General features: G+C 38.9%; 1 protein-coding gene across 12 annotated transcripts in view; it reads right to left on the reverse strand.

Annotated features, from left to right (window-relative positions):
* Positions 1 to 26138, reverse strand: part of LOC115243767 (potassium voltage-gated channel subfamily H member 6) — a 103340-nt gene continuing 77202 nt past the window's right edge. For 5 of the 12 annotated variants that reach the window (XM_029820975.1, XM_029820972.1, XM_029820968.1 and 2 more), the window contains 15 exons: positions 17130 to 17373; positions 13017 to 13198; positions 11636 to 11656; positions 8036 to 8190; positions 7654 to 7774; positions 7461 to 7581; positions 6884 to 7193; positions 6421 to 6757; positions 5963 to 6147; positions 5650 to 5774; positions 4862 to 4957; positions 4424 to 4564; positions 3900 to 4212; positions 2362 to 2595; positions 1 to 2058 (listed from right to left, as the gene is read on the reverse strand). In XM_029820975.1, coding sequence (XP_029676835.1) covers positions 1692 to 2058; positions 2362 to 2595; positions 3900 to 4212; positions 4424 to 4564; positions 4862 to 4957; positions 5650 to 5774; positions 5963 to 6147; positions 6421 to 6757; positions 6884 to 7193; positions 7461 to 7581; positions 7654 to 7774; positions 8036 to 8190; positions 11636 to 11656; positions 13017 to 13198; positions 17130 to 17373 — 2952 coding nt within the window. In that variant the 3' untranslated portion in view covers positions 1 to 1691. The remainder of the gene's footprint in view (positions 2059 to 2361; positions 2596 to 3899; positions 4213 to 4423; positions 4565 to 4861; positions 4958 to 5649; positions 5775 to 5962; positions 6148 to 6420; positions 6758 to 6883; positions 7194 to 7460; positions 7582 to 7653; positions 7775 to 8035; positions 8191 to 11635; positions 11657 to 13016; positions 13199 to 17129; positions 17374 to 26138) is intronic. The other 7 variants (XM_029820969.1, XM_029820970.1, XM_029820971.1 and 4 more) reach the window with 7 other exon arrangements.

Here is a 26138-nt window from a genome sequence, read left to right on the forward strand (position 1 = left end):
TGAAAAAAAAAAGAAAAATTGTTTCTTTGTGTTCCAGCGATGTTTAACCGGCTTAAATTACTATGCGATAATACCTTTCGACATTGCGAGAAACTTGTCTTAAGTATCGTTACCTTAATACCGTCGTCTAACGTTGCCTATATAAGCAAGAATAAAAAAGGAAGGTGCCCTAACGATCGTCTTAATTAATTAACCCGCCAGAAATCGCGACTAATTCGCTCGAAAACTACTTTTCGCTCTTTCGTTCTTTCCAACAAACGGATATCGATCCAAAAGTGTCGCGTTTCTTATCGCGATTTAACATTGAAATGTGGCGAGAATGCGAATCGCGAAGGCTACCAAAATATTTCGCGCGATAAAATAAATCAGCTCTAAAACGATCATTTTTCTCAACATACTTTTAATCATCGCGTACTTTTCGTATCCGGCCATATTTCGTCGTGGGAATATCTATGCGATATCTAACGGGTTAGATATTTCTTTTTCTTTTTTTTTTTTTTCTGCGACTGTTTAATCTCGCGCAAGACGAAACACTTGGTTCGCGATTTCGTCCTCCGTCAAAATCTCCGCGATTCCAACGTACTTTCAATGCATCTCTTTCGCCTTTAACGTGCCTATCTTATGATATACAGCGCGTACGAGTGTGTCAACGTGTAAATATATATAAATAATTATTTGCGATCCTGTGTGAGTAAAATAATTGGCGTCTAATTGGCGAATACGGTGTATTTCTTTCGTTTGCTTCTCTTCTCGACGCGTAAAAAATCGATATGAAGAAACGAATATCGAATTGCTGTCGGGAATCCCGAAGAGACAAGCGCTCGTCGACCTGAAGCCGAATGTTTCAAGAGCCTAAATCGTACGATGATTTTTAACAAGCGACCGTTTAATCCGAATTAGCAGAGCGAAACGAGACATGTGACGGCCGTTACATGTCGGTATAATGCGAGAGATACTCTTGGCAAATAAAAAAAAAAGGTACATTCACATTACGAAAATGTACATTTCACAGTCGATGCTCTCGCTGTTTCGAGTACAAAAACATAATGTTCACGCTTACAGGTCCGTTGATGTTCTAGAGCGTATGTAACTGGAGGAAGCATAAAATATTTTAATATTTATTTTTAAAAAATGTCAAGTTTCTACGATTTTTTAATATAATTTTTCAAAACTTTTTTATTATCATACTCTCGTAATTCTCATATTCGTGAAATATTATTATTACAAGAGTATCTTACATTCTTTACATCATAATTCGAATAAAAAGTTTAAAAAATTATGTCGATGTACAGATAGCCTTTCTTATGCTTCAACTCGCTATATTATCCTTTTTAATTTTTTTATCTTTAATGTAAACAAATTATTAACAAATGGGGATTCCTACTTTCAACCCTCTACGCTTCCTTCAACATTACACGCTCTAAAGTTGACCTGCAGGCGTCGCTTTACATTGCTCGCGGCTCAGCTGTAGATGATTTAACTTCGAGATAAGCGTAGCGTCGCGTTGACTACGTTGTCGATCGGATTAAAAACGAGATTTCCTCAAGAGAGGAATCAAACGGCCCTCAGTTGCGCTTCTCCTCGTCGCGACTTTCCGCGTCCCCTTGGGACGAGGAGGCCGATCCTCACGGCGATGTCGTAGCTCCCGGCTGACAGGACATTTTTTTCCCCCCTTCTCCCGCACTTCCCCCTTAACTACCGTGATCCTGATCGAGCTCGTCCAGCGATTCGAGCCTGGCGATCGGCGCCTCGTTTATCGTGAACTCCCATGACATATCGTCGCTGGTCTGCCTCGAGGACTCCTGCTGTCGCGAACCGCTCGCCTGCTGTCCCCTGCCACCGCCTTCCTGTTGTCTGCTCTCCGATCGACCCTGTTGCCCCGACGCGGTCTCGGTGCCGTTGCCGCCGCGATGGTTCGACGGATCCTTGCGTGAGTCGCCGCTTCGAGGACGCTGGCCTGCACCGCCTCCACGTTCCTCCGACACCACGCAGCTCCAGGGATCCTCGCCCTCCGGTTCCGATCGTTTATTGAACGAGCTGTATCTGTCGCAGGACACGCTATCATCAACGCGGTTGGTAGAGTCGTCCTGACCAGCGTCGAGCGCCGGTTACCAAACGCGGATGGAAAGAAATTCGGCGTCCGCGTTTAGCAACCGACGCGCGGTAGCGCGCTTTCCAAGCCAAAAAACAAAGTTGGAAACAGAACGATACGATAAATAAGTTGAAACGAGTTCGGAAAAGGCGCCACCGCCAGCAGTCGAATTTTCCATTTTATCATTTGGACCCGATACTTTGTGCAGTTCTTTGCTCTAAGTCAAGAAAAAATCTTTGACGCGAAAAGCCCTTTATCAAGCTACCTACCCACTCCGGTATTCACCCCTTCTTAAGGCGGCGGGCTGACTGTGCCAAGCGTGGGCCTGCTGTTGCGTGCTGGTTGGTACGGCCAGATCAACCGGTTGGCTCTGCGACCTCGTGGGCCCGGTGCGATTGTTAAGGGCCGTCTGTAATGCCGTTGCAAGTGCGGACGCCTCTGACGTGACGGTCAGCCGCGACGTGCCCGATGACGTAGAGGTCGGCTCCCTCGTGGGAGGTCTACTACAGAGGGGAGTGACGTTCTTGCATCAGCTGATCGACGCGCGGGTGCACGCGCGAGCTTTCTCGTTAAGTATAAGTATAATAAATAGAACCGCTAAAGGTAGCTGAGCGAGATAATAATACTTGAAGCGTACGTGGTTATATGTACAGTGGAATATTCGACACAGGCCTCTAATCTTCTAAGTTTGATTCCGAGCAGTGTCACGATGACATCGGGATTATCGACCGCGTAAAGGGACTGACATCGACCATTTCTCTCGGCTACGATTGGTTGATACGAATAATAGATGATGATGAGAATGTACGCAAAAGACAGTTAAGAATGAAGGATGATTTATCATATCAAAAGACCGGTTTTTTCAACTTCAACTATAGTTTAATTAACTACACGTAAACAGATATAAGAAATAATTAAGCTAAAGTTAACCAACATTTTTATTAACTACTAACTACTGCTAAGTCAAGTATTTTCTTCGACAGTTTTCGAAACGAAGAGAAATGCTTAGATATTGCAGAGATTATACGTCAGAGCGAGTATAGATAGAGTAAAGAAAGAAAGAGAGAGAAGTACGTGCTAAAATTAGAAAAATCTTTTCTAATAAAAGAATACTTTTTTTATCTCAACTTAATGTTTCTTGCATTTCTAAATATTCAATATTATGATTAATATAAGTATCAAAGCGTGCGACGCTAGAAATGTATCTACGGCAAGAATACAATATTCTAAGATAAAGAAATGAAATCAATAATAATATACGTCGTCTTTAGGAGAATATCTACATCTCTGCTTTACATAAAATTGTCGATGCCAGTCATTAACGCGACTCGATTGTCGATTTTTAGAATTTTATACATATAATCATGCTTGTAATCGAGAAGGGCAAATTTAATTTTCAACATTATAGATATGTTAATGTTGCTTGCTTGATTTGATTCCCATGACACTGCTCGCACAAAGGGTTCAAAGAAGAATACGTGATAATGGTCACCTTCGGAACTTGTCCAACTTTTCCAAAATAAAAGACGCCGAAATCAAATGCAACTGATCCAGGGATTTCGAAAGAAGGCTTTCCAAGAATAATAAAATATCGATTACTTCTTGCGGTTTCTTACATTTTAATTCATAGGAATCTACCGCACCGCGGAAACATCGTAAACCCTCTACCGTAATCCGAACGCGTTGCTGTCGCGCACGACTATCTCTTCAATGCGTCGTATTATCAATGCGCACGAGAGGAACGCGATCCGACTGGATAATTAGAAGCGAAATTTAACGCGCGAGATTTCCAATTTTCGCTATTTACCTGAACAATCCGTGCGACGTGCTGGGCTGAATCTTCCCGTTTCCGTTGCTCGCCGGGACTGTTGGTGGTTGCGGTTCGCTCGCCGATCTCTGGACCAACGCCGGTGCCCGGCTACTCTGTCTCGCGCCAGCCCCCGGCATCATCTCGATGCTGGAGCTCTCCCTGGACGAGTTGAGTGTCTGCTGGAGCAAGCTCAAGATCAATCTGATGTCACCGGCCATCGAGTGCTCCAGCGAGGACACCTGTCGCGACAGCAGATCGATCCTGGCGTTGATCTCCTCCACGGGCCGACCCGGGCCGCTCTGGAAGTCGCCTGAAAGAGCAAACGTATTTATCTCGCGACAATTCGATCGTCCAAGAGGATGCGTACAAAACTCGCATCACATCTCACGATAATAGGATCGATGTATAATGAATGTACGAGATGATGACACAAGGCGCGCGGAATTTTATTATCGTCGAGTGACGAGTGCATAGTAATTGTCACGCGTAAATTACTGAGATTAAGATAAATGAACCCCTACCATGGGAATGAGGATGCTGCGGGGGCGATGGTGTGGTGTAGTGGCTCGACGTTGTCGAAGTGGGATGAACGACGTTTTGACTGAGGCTACTCTCGCCAGCGGCGGAACTCCGGCGCGCTGGTTTCGTCAGCGGCGTAGTTACTAGGTTTAAACGCCATCAATGAATATCGCAAGTATTATGCAGGTGAAAAAGAGAAAAAAAGAGTATAAAATAAGATATTCTTGTCGCGCATACATACAAATATACTCGCGCTAAGGGACTTTTTTACTACGACGTGCATCGCGATCAAGGGATACAAGTGAGTCGATGGTCATACGTTCTCTTCTGGATTCTGGCGAGCGAGCGGTGCAGTGGATCTCCGCAGGTCGGGGACGATTTAAATCGTGCAGGATCGAGCCAATCTACTTCGATACTTGAAATACACGAAATATACTTACTTTGCTTGGCGAGATAATCGTGGCTGGTAAGCGGCTGCAGGTGAATCTTGTGCTGACGTAGATCCGGTATGCTGCGCTTGAGATGGGTTAGCATGCCTGAACAACCAGGTTTCAAGGTGTTATCGAACTTGGGATTCAAACAAAAAGCAATACGCAGAGAGCTTAAAGAAGGGAAAGGGAGATAAAAAGAAAAAAAAGAGCTCTATAACAGGAAAATCATATAACATTAATAAAACGATAAATAGACCGAAAGAATCGATAACATTATGTAAGCTACATCGAGTTGGAGGCAAAATATATTTTAAAAAGCCTACGAAAAAAATACGCTTTAATATCGTTACAAATTACAATTACAAATTATAAGCGAATCTGAATAGTTGATTCTAAGATCCATGTTTACATCGCCCATTTAACGCTAAATGCATTTATATAATCCTCTATCTTTATTCACCGCAATGTTAGGCAAATAAAATCTAAAATCAAGCAAATTTGGCATTGACAATGGGATTTACAAATACATGTGAAACGTCAATGCGAGCGTAAATGCCTGCAATCAATTTTTACAAGGGATCCTGCTATTATTAGTTAAAAAGAAAATATCGAAAAAATCCAAAATCTTGATCAATATTAAAAGAAGATATCCTGCTTTATGGAGATTCTATATCGTGCAAAGAACAACATTCCTCAAACAGGATATTAGAAACAAACATGAAAAAGGGAGAGAGAAAAAGATTGTAATATCATTTCCCCGAAATGAGGAAGTCCACCAAAGAAATAATCGCTCTCACCAGTTATCGAGTTTAAGGTCGAGCTCCTCTGCTTGGGCTCGTCGAATTCCAGATTTAACGGCGTTACATCCTGACCGGCTTTGTCCGTGCTGAACTCTAAGATACCATGGCCGCTGCCTTTATCACTGCAACAGATAAAAATAAAATTGAGGATATACTACAGCAAACACTGCACTTTTATCTTTCTTTAATTTTTAAATAATTTTGTTTGTGGATATTTTTCATTTTGTTTATTTTATTCTTTGAATATAAATTTTGTTATTAATAATAAATCGAAAAATAAATATGGATGAAAAAGATGAGATGATCTTACTAGTCATCTTGATCATCTTGCAACGAGTCTTGTTGACCTGTGGGAATAAGATTTGTGCCAGGACCGCCGGGTCCTCGACGATATCTTGGTGGACGGAAAGCGAATCTCCTGGCGTCGATATCGACGTCGGTAGGAGTGCTGATAGGAAACCTTGCTGATATTGGATCGACACCAGCCTGCTCCTCCTGAGATGAAACAATAATTTAATGATGTCACTCGCGAATTAGACTGTTGTAATTATATCGGTTTGGCGCGAATATAAATTATTAAGCTAATTTAAATAATAATAAAATAAAACAAAATAAAAGTTTTAAGACTATAAAATATAATGTAAATATATATACATAAATTTTTCTTTATAAATTTCATGATAAGCTAGTAATAAAATTTTTGAGGCAAAACAGAGAGAAAAAGAGAGCAAATTATATTAATAATAAAAAATTGAGAGAAATACTTACGTCTCGCATATTGAAAGTAATCTCAAGATTTTGGCTAAAATGGTTGGAGAACTCTGGATAAAGCGCCAGAACATCAAGCAGATCGTCCCGGTGGATTTTATGAAGATCGCAATAAGTAAGGGCGCGAACGTTACAGGACGATTTTCCGACCGTCGGATAAATGCACGGATTCTCGCCGAATATATCGTCCTTGCCCAGAATGGCCATCACGATGTCGTCCTTCAGTATCTCGATACTCCCGCGGGATATAAAATACAGGGAGGTCAATACGTCCCCCCGATGAACTAAAGTGTCACCAGGCGGCGCATGCGTCGTCTTAAACTTTAAGGATAATGCCCTGATTTGCGAAAAAAAAACAACAATATTTTCATCAATTATAAAAATCACATATTATTAAAACAATGATAAAATTTTATTCTTCTATGATTTTGCAAGATTTTTGAAATACATCGGAAATAATTACCTTAAACAACCTGGACTAGCCCCCTCGAAGGCTCGGCAATTGTTTAAAAGATTCCTATTGAGATGAAGACAGATGTCAGCCTGAAGGCACTCGGGGAATCCTTTCAGAACACTATTCATGTCAATGCCGTTCGTATAGGTCCACGCGTGTTGAAAGTACTCCTCCAATCGCTGGCGAAGGGGATTCGGAATCTGATGGAACCTTATGAATTCCCTAACTCGGAGCATCTGCGTGTGATACCGGGCTGTGCCGCTGTACAACCTCTGAATGATCGCCGATACATTACCGAAGATGCTAGCGTACATCAGAGCTGAAATCGTCGTAACGTAAGATAAACATAAAATAAACCGTGGATATTCAGCGATTCCAGGCACAAATTAAATTTAGCAAAAAATGTTATTAAAAGAATTTAAAGAATGTTTTCCGCAAATACTAAATGTTAATATTTTTTTCCCCGTAAAAACAAAGAGCACTTATTTTATTTATTTTCATTATTGTTTAGTTTTTATTTAATTATTGGTTATATCTTTTTATCTTTAATAATGCCTCTATACACAAATATTATCTATCGACTCACATCCGATCAACATGACGACTATTGTAAAGATCTTCTCGGCGTCGGTATTGGGCGCCACGTTTCCAAAGCCTACGGACGTAAGACTACTGAAGGTAAAATACAGCGCCGTGATGTAGCGACTCTGGAAAAAAGTTACATTGTTACACGTTGAGCAAAAGGGATCGCGCGTGCTCAAATAAAGCGAATGGCTTACTTTTATACTCGGTCCACCAGTGTTATTGTGAAAGTAAAACTGATGCGTGTCGTTGGCTAAAATATCCAGCCAACCAACCTTACTCTTCAGGGTTGGTCTCTCGGCGTTTCCTATGGCGTACCTTTAAAAAGCGCGAAATATCGAGGTAATATAGCGAGCTCAGGAGGTTCCAGAGAATATTACAAGGATATCCCTTCGAGTCACATATTTTCCAATCAATTAAAAGCTCGCAATAAAGGAGAATTTCTAACACAAAGTTTTCCTAAGGGAAAATCAACTTCAAATTGATCATAAAGTCATAGCTGAAGAGATGTATCGGTACTAGATGTAATTAAAGTCGTAAAATAAGAAGCATAAATTTCGAAGGTACACGATTACTCACCATATGCACGCCATCCAATGAGCAATGAGGGCAAAGGTGGCCATTAAGAGCAACAAAACCGCAGCTCCGTACTCGCTGTATCTATCGATCTTTCTGGCTACCCTGACGAGACGCAGCAGACGGGCCGTCTTCAAGAGTCCGATCAGCGTCGTCGTCTGAAAATAATTTGTCATTTTTCTTATCTCTCGAGCGCCCCCAATCATCTCCTTTCGACTCTCGTCCAGTCCACACTTTCGAGACATAGAAATCGGCCTTACTGAACGCCGTCCGTTACTACTTATATTTGCCCGATGTCTTCGTTATCAAAATATGATAACGCATAACTGTCTCGCTTGAAAAACTGCTCGTGCGAGGATGAATCGTGCCTTTGCAACAAAATGTGCTTACGTGTAAAGGACATATATACAAAACGAATGAGAGACTCAACTTTAAAAATTCCTTAATTTTTAGGATAATTATTTTTTGATATGTCGATATAGAGACTGTGTTTCTTTTGCATCAAAGTTGTAAAAATCACGATATCTTGACAGGTTGAGTCTATCGTTTCTATTACACATTCCCCGCACAAACAGACATTTATCAGATCATATGACGTTCGCGTGAAGGCCATTTCCATGTTGGAAGTGTCACTCCTGCCGGAAGTCGTCACTCCGGTTGCACATCAATCGCTGAAACGGAGAATTCGCCTTGTCCAATTTAATCGCGAATCGACATTTAAAGGCTGAGATAACTTTCAATATTAATTCATGCCGTTATTAAAGCGTCGCATCTGCCTTTTGAGACGACTGAAGTGACGACTTTCCTGTTGTAAGTAAGCTCGACTTGCATCGATTCAAGAGAGAAAGAGAAAAGAAAGGATAGAAAGAGCTTTTTTTCTAAATTTATATAGAGTTTCGAGAAGAATAGAAATTTATCGGGGCTTCCAAGATACATCAAATTATGATCGTTATTGATGTATCTAATTTGAATAAAGTATAATAATTGTAAATTGGCTGCAAGCAATCGCCGAAATAAAAAAAAAAGAAAGCTACTCATCGAAATTAAATTTAAGTGATTTAGGATAAAAAGAAACGGAGATTCTGTCATGCTTCCTGTTCCTTCTTACCTGCCGAAAATTTGGAAGCTCTCCGTTTAAGAAAAATCACTTTCAAACATCGAAACAGTAACAGTAAGTACAAATGTACATCGATTTGAACGCTTTCACACTGAAAGAGATCGAGCTCGATACTTTTATGACTATCATGCAAAATCCATCGTGTTTCAATCGAAACGATCCGATTAATTTTTAGATTAATATTATATATTTCACGCTTGAAGCTCTCAGCTTGTTATAAATTTATTTGAAACGAATAAAAGTATCGTCTTTCGAACATGGATTTTTCCAACACACACGCGACTCGTTGCACGTTAGAAGAAAAGCGCGTAAGCGACAGAAAACACGCAAATCATTTATGTACAAAAGTTCTTAGGCAATTGAAAGCGCAAATATATGAGAAAAGAATTATAAAAGATTATAAAAATTAATACCGTGAAAAAATTTGATATTAAAATTTGAATTAAACGTAAATTTCAAGATAAAAAATAATTGATTTATGGAGCAAAGTTTTATAATTTTCGTAAAAAACAATATTCCATCCACCGCGAAACGTGATGTTGTTATTTGCTTGCCCTTTCAATCGCCACGGATATGAAACGTAAACCTCTGTTAAGCGTAGAAAAATGAAAACACACACACCCACACACACAAGTTAAATCAAATCAAATTCACCGGTCAAAAAGTTTTTCGCCTTTTCAACCGAATACGATCACGATCTTATACAGCTTGCAACAAAAAGGCGTAATAAAAGAATACATAAAGAAGCTCGATAACAAAATGATAGAACCAACATAGTATTGGAACAAAATTGAGAGAAGAAACAGCTGAAGCGTAATTGCTGACGAAATCGCGATGAGATATTTTCGATCGGAGAGTGTTTTCATCGTGTCATTGTTGATTAACATCACGCGTTTATTCGTGTACGTGTTCGTAGCCGATTGTGTGTATGTTGTGATCAATTCATGTCCTGTAGAAATTCCTGGAATGTTTTTCCCTCCAGAGTGATTCGACATTTTGTCCGGTTCGATGAAAACGCTTTTCATTTATATATCTATCCATTAAAACGTAATAAATCTTTGATTAAATCACGATCAATTTAGAAGAAATATCACTATATCGGATTAAGATTGATGAATTCACGAAAGCGTGTGTGAACTCAGGTACTGGTTTGTAGATCCGATAAATGTATAATCTTGCAAAATACGACCAAGGCAATCGATAAGAAAGCGTTGCTCGTCCTGCAACCCCAAAGAGGACACGAGACTCGAGCGAGTAAGCAAGCCCAAAATTGATTTATTTATTAGAAACAAAATTCGACAAGCTGGTTGCGACAAAAATAAACAACGCAGACAAAAACGAAACTCACCGCAAAATACTGCAAAAATCGTGAGAAATGCGATCATATACGCGACTCGACGTTCAATATCTGGTAAAAAGTTTCTAATTAAATGATAATGGCTATAACTATAGTTTCTCACCAGATATTGAATGGCGCCAATCATTTCTGTTATGTAATAAATCCGATGTTAATTTTCGATAGAAATTTCAATCTTTCTGTTCCGTAAATTAAAATTCAGAATCGAAAAATTAAACGCGCGCATATGTTACATTTCAGTTCTATTTGCATAACTAAATATTAATTAATACTTTTTTATTTCAATATTATGTAAATTTTAAAAATTTACATAGCGCAGACGTGCATATTTAATCATTAATGTTACTCTAATAATTATTCCTGCAACGCACGAGCTTCGTGAAATCGCGTAGCAATGCAATACGCTTATCAACGGTGTAACTCTGTTCAATCCAAATCTTGCACAAACGGACTGATTGAAAGCGTACCGTTAATGATTATTGTATAATAACCTAAAAAAAGGAAAAAACATGCACATTCTTCCACGGTAATTTTTGTATTTGGTAAAAAGAATAAAGTTGATGAAAATTCTGTTTTCTTATATAACATTTTGATATATTTTGATATATTTAAAAAGTACATGTTTTCAAAATATATCAAAATATTATAGAAGAAAAAAGTATGCAAAGTTACCGAGAAAAACCAGAACGGAGACAGAGATTTGCCATCAACCTTATTCGATATTTCTCGGCATAAAATGGGGTTGCAGTAATCGAGTGAGGTGTTTATACGTATCGCGTGAGGACTTTTGATTGCCGTGGTCGAAAGAGGACGGTTTATATTGCAAGAAAAACTGTGCTAATTGTAAGAATATGTGAGATGTGTAACATATGTGTTTAAGCGGTTTTGTACATGAGAGAAAGAGAGACAGAGAAAGAGAGAGAAAGAGAGAGAGAGAGAGAGAGAGAGAGAGAGAGAGATAAAGAGATAAAAAGAGGAGAAGTAGTTAGTAAGAAAAAAATTCGTGATTGCGGTGGTGATTTTAATCGTTTGGTGTGAAAACGGTGTAAATTGTAATCCGCATTAAGTAATAACGAAAAAAGACACGTCAGTGAGAAAGAATCTCTTGTGTATATATGTGTCAACTAACCTCGTCCTTGTCCAAGCCGAGCTACGAAAACGTTAAACTGAGGTTAAAATTTGATCTCTTCATATCAAGTGAGGATAATTTATAATTTCATTTTTCAAATTTGTTAATAATTGTTTGATCGCTCGCTTAAAATTAGGAATGTCGCAAGAATCATAGATACGTTTCGCTTTAAATAAATTGCCGTGACGGATGACTTTATTAATTATTTTCATTAATCGTAAACTTGATTGGGGAGTAAGTGACATTCTTGTCACTTTCAGGTGCCCGATAAATTAAATTAATCACGGAAGGAGGAGTTATTTATGTCCACCACATTTTTCTTCCGCGCATATCGACCTCTTTCATTAGCCACCGTTCACAAATTGAGGGAGAGACAAATAAAGATCAACTCATGAGAGAAAATCCAAAGAAAGAATCGTTTAAACGAAAAACGAATGAAAAAAAAACCACACGACTGAAAAAAAAAAAAAGTAGAAGAGAATCTTGACGAAGATCTGATATATGTATATAGTCTAATACTTTGACAATCAGAGCAGAAATTTTCACAGCGACAGACTATATTTACTTACATATTTATTAACAGTGTATGCAAACAAACATACGTGTGCGTACAGGTACGAGCCAGACAAAGGGATTAGTTCACTTATGCTGAGTTACACATGTCGTCTCTCGACTTATACATAATTGACGTTAAATGTCGCGTTGTTACTTCGTTCAACTTATGTTTATCAGCACCACGTCATTAACGCGCATCTGTACGTAATGCAAAAATCCGATCTTAACGTGCAATTGATTCTCGACGCACGTGTAGCACACGTTCAACTTTGTGTAAAATCGTCCCGGGCAGACCGAGAAGACGAATTTGAACGTTTCTCGTCCGTCCGTACGTATACATTGTGTGCACATTAACACGACGACTCGACTAAATCTCGATAAAGGTAAACGAAATCATTCAACACCGAGAGAAATTATCGAAAATAGGAAGAAACGAACTAAGCACCAGTTCGATCAAAGTCACATCTATGGGCATGTAACTTGGGCTCGGCATGTCATCCTAATCATATTTACCAACTAACACCGACATTCTCTCTCTAGAAAACTCGTCCGGCGATCTGGCGTCCGCGAGTGTCACTTATCAACATCACGCAATTGCTTACGTTGTCGCGAAATTTTCTGTTCGTCTAAATTAAAGAGTACGCGCGATTGACGCGCGAACGTAAAATACCACGAATTTTTGTAATTTCTCCACGAGAAAGAATTCTCGCACGCGCTCGCGAACGACTGGCTGCAAATTGGCATAAGAGACGTGAATCCCGTAAACACCAGATCCGGCTTGGGAAAGAGGTAATCTAGGGAATGCAAAGCGTGCGACGAAACTTACCTCGTCAGTATCCGAGCCGACGAGTAGGAGATCGAAGGGAATGGCGGCCACCAGGTCGATGATGAACCAACCCTTCAGGTAATGGACGGCTATCTTTCCAGGATGGGACACCACTTCATCGTTGCTGTTGACGAACGTCGTGCGAAAATTTATAATGATGTCCACGATGAAGGTGACGTCGACTGGAAGAAAAGTAAAAACGTATTTTATGCATATATTTTGCAAAGAAAAATCGATAATTCTTTGATATTTTTATATCGCGAATTCAATCTGTCAAATTTTTTATATGCCAAGAATATAAAGTGTTATGTGAATTTTTATTTCGTTTATTCGTCCCGATAATATCGAATCTATAATTACAAATTCAAAAATTTCCACCAAGCTAAAATTCATTGCGCGGAATAATAGAAGATAGTATCTCTAGAAATGTCGCTACGGACATTTCTCCGATTTCTTCTTCGTTCGTTCTATTTTCACGCTATTGTCTCTTTATCCACTCTATTGTTTCAGACAGTCGTGACATGTTATCCGCGTTCCAGTTACGTTATATGAAACACGATTCTCTCTCTCTCTCTGTACTCGGACGTCGATATCAAATTTAAAACTTTATTCTAAGACCCAATTTTACTTATCAACGTCAGAAGAACTTTAATCTTACTTTAAGTGAGCCCCTTTGTTTTTTTCTGTAGAAATATAAGAATAATAAAAGTTGAATTATAGTAATTATTGAACCATTAAAATTAACATACTCATGTAAAAGAAGAAAACAATATTATTATCATTACTATCATTCCTTTATTTGCATTTGTAATATTAATTGTTATATCTAAAAATATTATTTAAATTTATATATAATATAATAGATTAATAATTATTTATATTTTTAAATATTATTTTAGATACACAATTTCATTTATTTTAAAAATGAAACAAAAGAAAAAAAGTTATAAATTTGAATAATGACTTACCTATAAAGTCTATGATGACGATGGGGTCGTCGCTGTACTTTTTGTTCTTCCTGCTGTTATAATCCGGATCCGACAGAACGAAAGCGGCGACGTACGGCGTAAATATGGCGGTGTACATCACGAGCAGCAATATAATCCAATCCCAGACTGCCTTGAATGGCGAATAGTGTAATATGGTCCACTTGTGGATTCTGGGGGACTGTAATTTGTACTCTGGGAGGACGTCTGCTCCGAGGGACAGAACCTATGACAGATCATATGGAAATTTTGAGAAAATATTCTCTCGCACTCTCTTTTACATCTTCTCTCTTTAAAAGGTCAAAAAAAAAGATCCGTTACACGGAATAAAATGTTTTACAACTGGTGAGAAAAGAGATCGCGTTATATATATATTAAGTCAACATCCATCCCATCTGTACATCCATTTCACATGGAACAAAATATACATCACGCGAGAGGTATAAGATAGCGGAAAATGGTTTTCCATCAGCACGTCGTTCATGGAGAACGTTCTAGCAACATGGATACACGCTTGTAGCGACGTCGCTCGCGTTAAAGTGCATCACGGTAAAAGACACTTATAGAATGTCGGATCAGTTTGATGGTGTCACGTCCCTTACGAGACGCGGAGGAAAAACAAGGAAGCAACTGTTTGTTGACCTATCCAACACAGAAGAGTGTTACTTTCGAGTTACTTATCGGAGTCTACCGTTCAAGATCGCGCGCGTTTTCGCGAAGGAGGGATCGGCAAACAGTTAAAACGAGGAACATGGGAAAAGGTAGTTTACTCCAAAAAATTTCCCGTACATCCATTTCGTCAACCCGATCCGGCCAATGGACGAAAGCGGATCTTGCGAATCACGTCGCCCCACATTTTTGCAAACATCGCGTCCGACAGTTGGCGATATCCTCTCCTGCCTATCAAGTTACTGTTTTCCCACTGAAGGGATTACAGCCACAAGTATCCGACGAACGAGCTTTAGAGTAGGCTTCGTGCTCGCGTGGGAGCTTAACCACTTAGTACGCCGCCGTAATCCGCGATTCTACCAAAGCGTCATGTTCTCAATGTTCCGTCGCAATTCCGTGCGGCAACTAGTTCGCAGAGCGATCGATTCTGCACAGGGGATGAACAGCTAAAACGCGACGCGGAAACATTCCCTAACGGGAACGACACCGTTACACAACCACCGTATAAAAGTTTCGGACGCGAGGTTTCACAGTTTGCGTTACTAAAGAGGTTGACAGCTCCCTCCCTCTCTCTCACTCTCACTCGTGGACGACTATCTCGAGTTATTGATCCTCTTAGCATTCGTGAATCGAGAACGCTTGTTTACGGGGCTTGTGAGAGCGGGAAGAACCGGAAGAGTGCCGTCCGAGCGTCAGCTTAACACTGATGCAACGCAGCCCGACCAAGGGAGGCGTTCGTTCGATTGGCTCGGGATTGGCCGGCTCTGCTGGTCGTGAGAAACGATGTGTCAGGGTAGTAGCACTCGGCTTCCCCGATTCTTCATTCTGTACAAAAGATTTCATCACTGATTCAAACAATTCTTGATCGAGAAGCCGAGAGCGTACGTTCAAAGAGCTATTGATTGGAATTCGATTGGTTCAGGAAATTTAGCATCTCGTTGAATTTGTCATAAACATTCTTATCAAACGATCAAACCTTGGCGAGTTATTATATCTTTAATAAGACTCAATTTATGTTATTACTTTTGTTTAAAAGATTTAAGTATTGAATCAATATTGCAAACTACTCTGGTTCAATCTTACCTCGCAAGATTTTAAACAGATACTCAAAAAGTTTATCCACAGCAAAATTAATCGAATTAATATGACCGAAGAATTAAAGTTAAATTGTCTTGAATATTTTTCAATTTATTCATCTATTTATTTGCGATTTCGAAATCTCTGAAAAATTCCTCAACAATTCTTAATAAATCACAAAGCACAAATGATGATTGTAGGGTCAAACGCAATCCCTAGTATGTTGGCTGATTCAAATCTCTGAAGGATGGTCTTCGGGGATGTTGAGTAAATTCCCGCAAATTTCACAAAGTCACTTTTACCCACATCCCGCGAATTTAGCTCCCGCGAAGGGACCGATTTCAAATAAGCGAGGATGACATTCACATCGAAATGGTATTAGATGTGACTTTTTCGGCTTAGGGAATTTCCACGCGATTCCGGTCCATCCGCTTTCATCGGATTTCACGAGGGAGAATTTTCCAACTATATCGGATTCCGCAACGCGTGAGACCCCACGATATTGAATCTTTCACGATGCTATTCGTGATTTCCGGAGTTGGAAGGAATTCTGGTCGTGCTCGGCCGAAAGAGAAATCTTAAGGGATGCTCCTCACGCTCGGGTTCAGTTTCTACAGGAGCAATCGGACAGAATAACAACGGTGATTATTGCGGTTTCACCGCAGCGCGGAAAATCTAATGATTCCGGTCGGGTGGCTTCACGTGGTTCGCCGAACGAATTCCAGCAAGGTGATCTAATTTCGGTCGATTCTCTCAACCGCTTCGATTCCGCGTCAGCCGCACGCTCGCGTACGCGCGGCGAAACTAAGCTCTCGAGAGATCTGTTTCAGGCGAAGTCAGCGCAATGGCGCCGAGATTGCATGTCGAGGAGTGCTTTCAGAAAACATCTGCCCCTACTCGGTCCAACCGAATTCACAGCCCGTTAGGAGCGATTTCCGTACGCCCGGTATACGTGGGGATAGTAAAAACGGATCGTAAAAATCCGAAATAAAACCGGAGAATGGCAAATCGGGGCAAACAGATGCATAGTAGAAGACGTATAATCAGATTCCCGACTTTCATCGAAGAAGGTATTCTCGAAATTTTTGACTGCAAGGGGAATCGATAAAACTCTTTTCAATAAAAAAATGTAAATTATTTAATCGCGAATTGATAAATTAATCTCTCAAACTCACATAGATAAATTGCAGATAAATTGCATACGCGTTCAAATTTCAGATAAAATTTAAATTCTTTACTTTTCTCAACAGAAATTATATTAAAAGACTCCAGAGATGATAAACAATACTAAAAAAAAAAAAATATTATTTTAGATACACAATTTCATTTATTTTAAAAATGAAACAAAAGAAAAAAGTTATAAATTTGAATAATGACTTACCTATAAAGTCTATGATGACGATGGGGTCGTCGCTGTACTTTTTGTTCTTCCTGCTGTTATAATCCGGATCCGACAGAACGAAAGCGGCGACGTACGGCGTAAATATGGCGGTGTACATCACGAGCAGCAATATAATCCAATCCCAGACTGCCTTGAATGGCGAATAGTGTAATATGGTCCACTTGTGGATTCTGGGGGACTGTAATTTGTACTCTGGGAGGACGTCTGCTCCGAGGGACAGAACCTATGACAGATCATATGGAAATTTTGAGAAAATATTCTCTCGCAGTCTCTTTTACATCTTCTCTCTTTAAAAGGTCAAAAAAAAAGATCCGTTACACGGAATAAAATGTTTTACAACTGGTGAGAAAAGAGATCGCGTTATATATATATTAAGTCAACATCCATCCCATCTGTACATCCATTTCACATGGAACAAAATATACATCACGCGAGAGGTATAAGATAGCGGAAAATGGTTTTCCATCAGCACGTCGTTCATGGAGAACGTTCTAGCAACATGGATACACGCTTGTAGCGACGTCGCTCGCGTTAAAGTGCATCACGGTAAAAGACACTTATAGAATGTCGGAGCCGTTTGATGGTGTCACGTCCCTTACGAGACGCGGAGGAAAAACAAGGAAGCAACTGTTTGTTGACCTATCCAACACAGAAGAGTGTTACTTTCGAGTTACTTATCGGAGTCTACCGTTCAAGATCGCGCGCGTTTTCGCGAAGGAGGGATCGGCAAACAGTTAAAACGAGGAACATGGGAAAAGGTAGTTTACTCCAAAAAATTTCCCGTACATCCATTTCGTCAACCCGATCCGGCCAATGGACGAAAGCGGATCTTGCGAATCACGTCGCCCCACATTTTTGCAAACATCGCGTCCGACAGTTGGCGATATCCTCTCCTGCCTATCAAGTTACTGTTTTCCCACTGAAGGGATTACAGCCACAAGTATCCGACGAACGAGCTTTAGAGTAGGCTTCGTGCTCGCGTGGGAGCTTAACCACTTAGTACGCCGCCGTAATCCGCGATTCTACCAAAGCGTCATGTTCTCAATGTTCCGTCGCAATTCCGTGCGGCAACTAGTTCGCAGAGCGATCGATTCTGCACAGGGGATGAACAGCTAAAACGCGACGCGGAAACATTCCCTAACGGGAACGACACCGTTACACAACCACCGTATAAAAGTTTCGGACGCGAGGTTTCACAGTTTGCGTTACTAAAGAGGTTGACAGCTCCCTCCCTCTCTCTCACTCTCACTCGTGGACGACTATCTCGAGTTATTGATCCTCTTAGCATTCGTGAATCGAGAACGCTTGTTTACGGGGCTTGTGAGAGCGGGAAGAACCGGAAGAGTGCCGTCCGAGCGTCAGCTTAACACTGATGCAACGCAGCCCGACCAAGGGAGGCGTTCGTTCGATTGGCTCGGGATTGGCCGGCTCTGCTGGTCGTGAGAAACGATGTGTCAGGGTAGTAGCACACCCTTAGCTGGCACATTTCGGAGCGCGCCAAGTATTGGGAGGTAAGCAAAACACTGAACCGTCGAGAGTCATCGATCTATCCTGGTCTAACAAGAAGTTGTTAGGGAAGGTTGCTAACGATAACCCGCGCTCAAGAAGCTCGTACGACGAACTGACGATCTTACCCGCGATGAAGTCGCAGTTTGCTCCCTTTTTCTTCCTCCCCCCGCGTACATGCGTGCGCGGTCGTTTTATTATTATAAACCCCTTCGGTCAATAAACGACCGATAAGCGAATAAAAATAGAAAATGGGATATGCATTGCTGAGAATGCCTGGAGAATGAAACGTTCAAAGAGCGACATTATTATATAGCTTTATCATTACATCATAGAAGGGTAGTTTCGAGTATTTTTATCAATATTATGTTTCATACTCGCGTAAATTGCGAATCTCCCTTAATTTTCTCTTTTTAAAATTTAGTATATATTTTTCTAAATATTTAGATACAACATTAATTGATTCGCGATTATCTGCTTTAGCGAAAAGTCAACGTCTATCATACTTATTTTTTTATCTAGCTCAGTTAGCTCGATATCAAATAACATCCAATAACAAGTAATGTACCTTGCTGTAGACATTTTTAAAGAGAAGATAGTCAAGCTAACGCTCGGTTCTTTTCCTTCGGGTTTCTTTATCGATTTTTTATTATCAGCTCGCATCTGGTGGAAAGTATAGTCAGACGGGTCGGAGGAGGGAAGGTAGAAACCTGCTTATTGGCTAGTCAGAGACAGCCGCGAGAATGTAAATTCAGCTTGGTCATGTTTTATTCATGCTATGTGAGAAGGGTTGTCGCGAGGACGACCTCATTCCAATGACCCAAAGTTATCACAACAATTAGTGCCACTTTTCAAGAAAAACAAATTTTTCTTTAGGATAAATAGATTCGTAACGCGTTAAAAAGGCATCTTTATTTTATATATATATACACACATATATAAAAAAAAATTATTATTTTATAAGTTTCACGATGCTATTCGTGATTTCCGGAGTTGGAAGGAATTCTGGTCGTGCTCGGCCGAAAGAGAAATCTTAAGGGATGCTCCTCACGCTCGGGTTCAGTTTCTACAGGAGCAATCGGACAGAATAACGACGGTGATTATTGCGGTTTCACCGCAGCGCGGAAAATCTAATGATTCCGGTCGGGTGGCTTCACGTGGTTCGCCGAACGAATTCCAGCAAGGTGATCTAATTTCGGTCGATTCTCTCAACCGCTTCGATTCCGCGTCAGCCGCACGCTCGCGTACGCGCGGCGAAACTAAGCTCTCGAGAGATCTGTTTCAGGCGAAGTCAGCGCAATGGCGCCGAGATTGCATGTCGAGGAGTGCTTTCAGAAAACATCTGCCCCTACTCGGTCCAACCGAATTCACAGCCCGTTAGGAGCGATTTCCGTACGCCCGGTATACGTGGGGATAGTAAAAACGGATCGTAAAAATCCGAAATAAAACCGGAGAATGGCAAATCGGGGCAAACAGATGCATAGTAGAAGACGTATAATCAGATTCCCGACTTTCATCGAAGAAGGTATTCTCGAAATTTTTGACTGCAAGGGGAATCGATAAAACTCTTTTCAATAAAAAAATGTAAATTATTTAATCGCGAATTGATAAATTAATCTCTCAAACTCACATAGATAAATTGCAGATAAATTGCATACGCGTTCAAATTTCAGATAAAATTTAAATTCTTTACTTTTCTCAACAGAAATTATATTAAAAGACTCCAGAGATGATAAACAAAATACTAAAAAAAAAACAAAGGAATAATTAACGGATATTTGTACAACATAAAGTCAAAACCGTTTAAAAAAGAAAAACCACACGACATTTAATAAATTAAGGAACACAAAAGACATTAAATATAAGTTAATTAGTCTTTTTTATTCTTTAATTTATTAAATTTTAACACGTGGTTTTTGTTCTTTCAATTTGACTATATGTTATACGAATATCCGTTAATTGCACTTTTTAATTTCTACAAATTATATTATTTATGCTTGCTAATTTATTTAATCTAATTGTATAAATAATAAATTCTTCATTAAAGAAGAGATGACTTGAACAATTAAAAAATCGTAAAAATCGTCGTAATTATCGATACAATGAAAAACACCGGATTCGATTTTTCTTTCAGTGAGAAAAGAAATTGCTAACGAGTTTAAATGCGTTGATATTACAGCTGCGAAGATATAAGATCGCGAATGGCTTTGCTCCAGTATCGGACGTAAGTCGTAATAAAGCACAGATCGTAAAAATCAGAAATAGGGCGGGGATAAAAGTGTCAAGGCGCATTCGCCGATATTCACAAGGCTGATTCATCCTCGTAACATCGGAGGTTTCTCCTCTCGTACGTAACCCAATGATTTTGATTTTTCCCTCTTCCCATAATCGCTCACTCAAGATTTAAGCAAATTGCATTTGTATTAATGCACATTACGAGGTCCAATTAAGAGTAATCAGCATAACACAAGAGCAGAGAGAATGATGCATCCTATACGACACATTTTATGGATTAGAATCAATGAAGCAATCTCATTGATCATCTTATTACGTATGTGTCAACAATAATTCTATTATAAGCTTTTGTTATGTGTAAATAAATGTTTTTAATTATCTCTCTTTTTGTGCGTATAATTCTCTTTTTTTTTACATTTATTCAATTATCTCCTATGTATCGGGGAAAATAAAAGTTTCAAACTAAAAGTTTCAAAATAAAAGTGTCAAAGGAGGTAATCTGTTAAAATGGTAGAGATTAAAAAACGAGATTCGGAAGAGGAGATTCTTTAGCGTAATAATTGTAATTCTATCAGGATGAATTGATGACATCATTTATGTAGATATATTAACGGTATGGAATTTCCTATCGATCTAAGATGCTTCGCGAGTGCAAGCGAGATGAAGCAATCGAAGGAGGATGGCGTTAGCCATGTAGTTACCACGCGCCGTGACCTGGAATTATCGAATAGTTGCTGCGATTATGTGATTATTATCCATCAGCGTTCAATGAACCAGGAAAAACAGCGTGAAAATAAATCTAGCGAAAAATTACGAGCGCAACGGCAAAAGAATCTTTTTTTTTTCGGGAACTTCCATCCGAGTCGGTGCATTTTAGCGAGATTTTTGTAAAAACGCTTGAATAAATTTTACGCGCGTTAAATTAACTGTAGAGAGAAACTGATGTAAAAGTCTGAAAATATTTCTGTTCAAATTCACAAGATGGTCATTTATGAGAAGCATTTCGCGCGGCTACATCTTTCATTTCGATGGCCCGACTTCCCCGCAGTCCGATTTAATATTTGCAGACTCACAAGAACGGAATCATGTTTTTCCCGCGTAAACATACCCGATGTACGTGCAAATAAAAGGTGTATCCACGGCTTCTATAATGATTAGAGAGCCTTTAAAGTAGCTCCGAAAGTTCTTTGGACGAAGTTTGAAAATATTCCCCGCATGAATAACGATCGCCCTTATTAAAGTTCGCAAATAGCGATGAAATAGGGAATTTAAGCGTTTAAAATCTCCTTTAAAGACGAAAATAAACCCACGATTATTTACTATGTGTGCTAATTTTATATTAAGCGTTTCGATATAATGGGGGAGAGGAATAATATTTCATAAATTATATTGGAAACTAAAAACAAAATTTATCCCAAGTTAGTTTCATCAAGTATATCGAAGCAATAATCCATCGACATTCATAAAAGCGAATGAACACATTTTTACGACGGGTTTCGAAGTGCCGTCTGAAAATGAGGTCGCGTTAATGACAACGTAAAGCATGTTCGCTCATAATATGTTTTAACGAAGGGAAAGCTTCTGCGTCGAGGCTCCTGCGTGTTCTCGCTCCTGAGATATACATCATTATTCGTTATTCATTTTATTATTCATAATGGATCTCAGTCCGATGAAAGCATCGTTCGTCTGGATTCGCATCGGGGTACTTGAAATTGCGATTAATAGTGATGCAAAATGTACGCGCCATTTCGCGGCAGATAATGAACGTAACGAGCACGTTATAAAGGCTTGATAGCGCTGATAAACGCGAATAAACAATGTGACTTGATTAGAACGATGGAGGAGCACAGATACCGCAAAAGCAAATTTGGCGAATGACAAATCAAGTAGTTTCTATAATTATCTAATTATCGTCGAGACATCTTTAACAATGGTAGATAAATGTATACCGGATTTGTTGTATTAGCATAATTATAATAATTATATCTGCAATGTTTAATTTTTGTACAAATAAATAAATAGAAATACACACATAATTAATGTAACATATTCGTCATATTGTAATTATAATTTATATTCGTATAAAAAAGAAAACTATCTTTTTATTAATTCTATCGAAATAGTAGTGTAAATAATAGAAACATCGATTACCGTCGATAGGGTCGAACCAAACTTCTGCTTCTTTCCCTTCATAAAATATGAACGCATCATGGTTTCTGACATTCTCACGAAATATTCCAGTGTCATTCTCAACCGTGGTAAATCTTGCTCGAAGGATATTTGCGCGTTTTTAATATGCGCGCAAAAATAAAAGCAAACAATGTCGGAGAAACCACCTGTTTTTCTGCTACGTTTTTTTTTTCAAGCTTTTTCACTGAGAAATTTCCAATATCTCTCGGCGCGATCTTGACAAGGAAAACACTTCGGACATTCCACAAATTCTCAGTTCTCCATTTCGTCAAAACAACGATCGTTTATTTAGCATCCGCGATGAGTGTTAAGGATGACAAATTCGGAAAGAAAATTTTCACTTTCGATCAAATTGACACTTCAATCAAATCCAACATGGCCATTTTGAAAAATTCTATTAAATCATACTTTTGTAAAAATCATGTTTCTTCGTGCAAATGTTATAAATAAACGCTAAGTAAATAATGGCATTTCTTGGTCAGACAACGTCAATATATCAGATGTTTGAGTGCTTTCTGGATGCTTCTTTAATTTACGAAGATAAAGGAGGAATCACATAGTTTTACGAGAAACTTTACGAGAAACTTGATCGATTCCCCGAGGAGTCTGTCGGCTTCCCCGATTCTTCATTCTGTACAAAAGATTTCATCACTGATTCAAACAATTCTTAATCGAGAAGCCGAGAGCGTACGTTCAAAGAGCCATCGATTGGAATTCGATTGGTTCAGGAAATTTAGCGTCTCGTTGAATTTGTCATAAACATTCTTATCAAACGATCAAACCTTGGCGAGTTATTATATCTTTAATAAGACTCAATTTATGTTATTACTTTTGTTTAAAAGATTTAAGTATTGAATCAATATTGCAAACTACTCTGGTTCAATCTTACCTCGCAAGATTTTAAACAGATACTCAAAAAGTTTATCCACAGCAAAATTAATCGAATTAATATGACCGAAGAAATCAGCATAACAGAAGAACAGAGAGAATGATGCATCCTATACGACACATTTTATGGATTAGAATCAATGAAGCAATCTCATTGATCATCTTATTACGTATGTGTCAACAATAATTCTATTATAAGCTTAAAAGTTAATACCGACCGAGGCGCAAAATTTCCCCTTCAATCCGTTTATGACATTAATTTAATAATGCATCGATCGTATGCTAAGTGCACTCGAAAAGGCCTTGTTAAGTGACAGCGACTGACATTTTATGAGAATGTTCAATGAACTACTTCACCATCGTGGCGAGACAGCCGAGAGATGAGGCGCGTGTATCCAGCTTTATAAAACTAAAAACACGGAACGAAAAAGTTGCGCGCACTGCTTCTAAATAACGTTCGTAGATTCGCAATTTAATTGCTGGTACGACGATAATAATAATTCATTTCTTATCCTGTTATTAACCGGCTAATCTGCATTTTTAATTGGCGTATTTAATAAGCGAGGCTGAATATCATACTGCCATTAAATAAATGCAATATAATGTTTCTTTTATGGAATTATTATCGCAATTATATTATCTCGTTAGTAATTTTTCTGTCCTCTAACAAGCTCGATATAAGATAATTTCAGAGAATAGCTGCAAAAGAAGATTGGAATCTCTCGTAGAGTGTGCTTTGCATTTATCTACAAATTTTAAATAATGTATTTCAATGTAAAAAAAAAGAATGTAGTCTCTTCTCTCTCTGCCTTGATAAAATTAATTAATCAATTTTCCGGAGTCGTACTTCGATTAACATCGGCAATTTTCTTCCGGCATACTAAATATTTTAGCATAATTGTATATTTTCTCAGAGGCGGTGCGATATTGCGTCTGTTCATCGTAAAATACAATTACTGAAAGCAACCAAGCAGGCAAGCGTGAATGTATTTTCAGGCACCTCGACTGTTCGTATACCGTGTGCCGTTTTACAGGCGGAAAGCGAGCTTTACAAACAAGTTTAATCCGTCCATGATCGTTTTACAAATGGCCGTAATATCCTCTGCCTTTTTGTTAATTAAGAAAAGTCGCTTTGTGTATATCTTTCTTTTCTACTATTGCTTTATCCAAATATATCATGATTAAAGAAATCTCGTTTTACTTCGTTAGCCAGACTTGAACTATGATAATACTTTTTTCATTATTATAACGTGTTTGAATAAATATCTTTTATATCTCTAAATATTTTGCAAATCTCTAAAAAAGTGCAGCGTGTTTTCTTTTCATTTCCGTTTTAATATCCCAGATAGCACAAATCCATTTTATAAACATTCTATAATATAAATATTCTTCAGTGAGTATTTGAATATTCTTATAAAGTGAAAAAAAAAACAATCTATGAATTTGCATAGACCTTCGAAATGAGATCGTTTTAAATATAATGTTCTAAGCAGATTTATAAAATATTCTTTTAATACGAGAATATTCTACAATGATTCATAGATAATTCTGTAAGAATTCCCTCAAAATAATATATATTTTACGCTAAATAGAATAATTAAAGAGTATATTGTGCTATCTGGGACGCTTCACGTTCCTCGTCTGCCATTGTTCTCGAAGAAACGATTATGTATCGATCTGATAATATAATTGCACAGCTGCGCGCTAGGTAAATCGTTATCAATCTCTTTTATCGCAATCGTATCCGTGTCTTCCATCGAGAAGGGAGGCCAATTTATCTTCCATTTATCATTGCGCAATGATCCCATGCGCGTGCAATACTCGCGGCAATTAATTCGCAGACCACACGAGGCTCTCCCGAGGATTCTCGTCCGTCAAAAGGCCATTTAATCAATTAATTTAACACTCTGTTAGAAAACCTAGGGATGTGCTAATGCACTGGTCATTAAATTTAATTGTACGAATGCACTAATTGCCAGCTTTCTAGATCGGCGTGACGGATCGCATAAAGGCGCGTTCGCTTGTTTAGCACGTCAAGGGATCTTTTCGTATATTACGTTTTGCAATTCTTACTTTCATTTGTATAGCCTTGTCGAGTACAAGGTACAAAGTCAGAATTTAGCATGGAATTGTCGAATGCAAGGCTACGCGATTTGCAATTAACCACGA

Source organism: Formica exsecta, unplaced genomic scaffold (genome assembly GCF_003651465.1).
Source record: "Formica exsecta isolate Colony F162 unplaced genomic scaffold, ASM365146v1 scaffold733, whole genome shotgun sequence".
NCBI lineage: Eukaryota > Metazoa > Arthropoda > Insecta > Hymenoptera > Formicidae > Formica > Formica exsecta.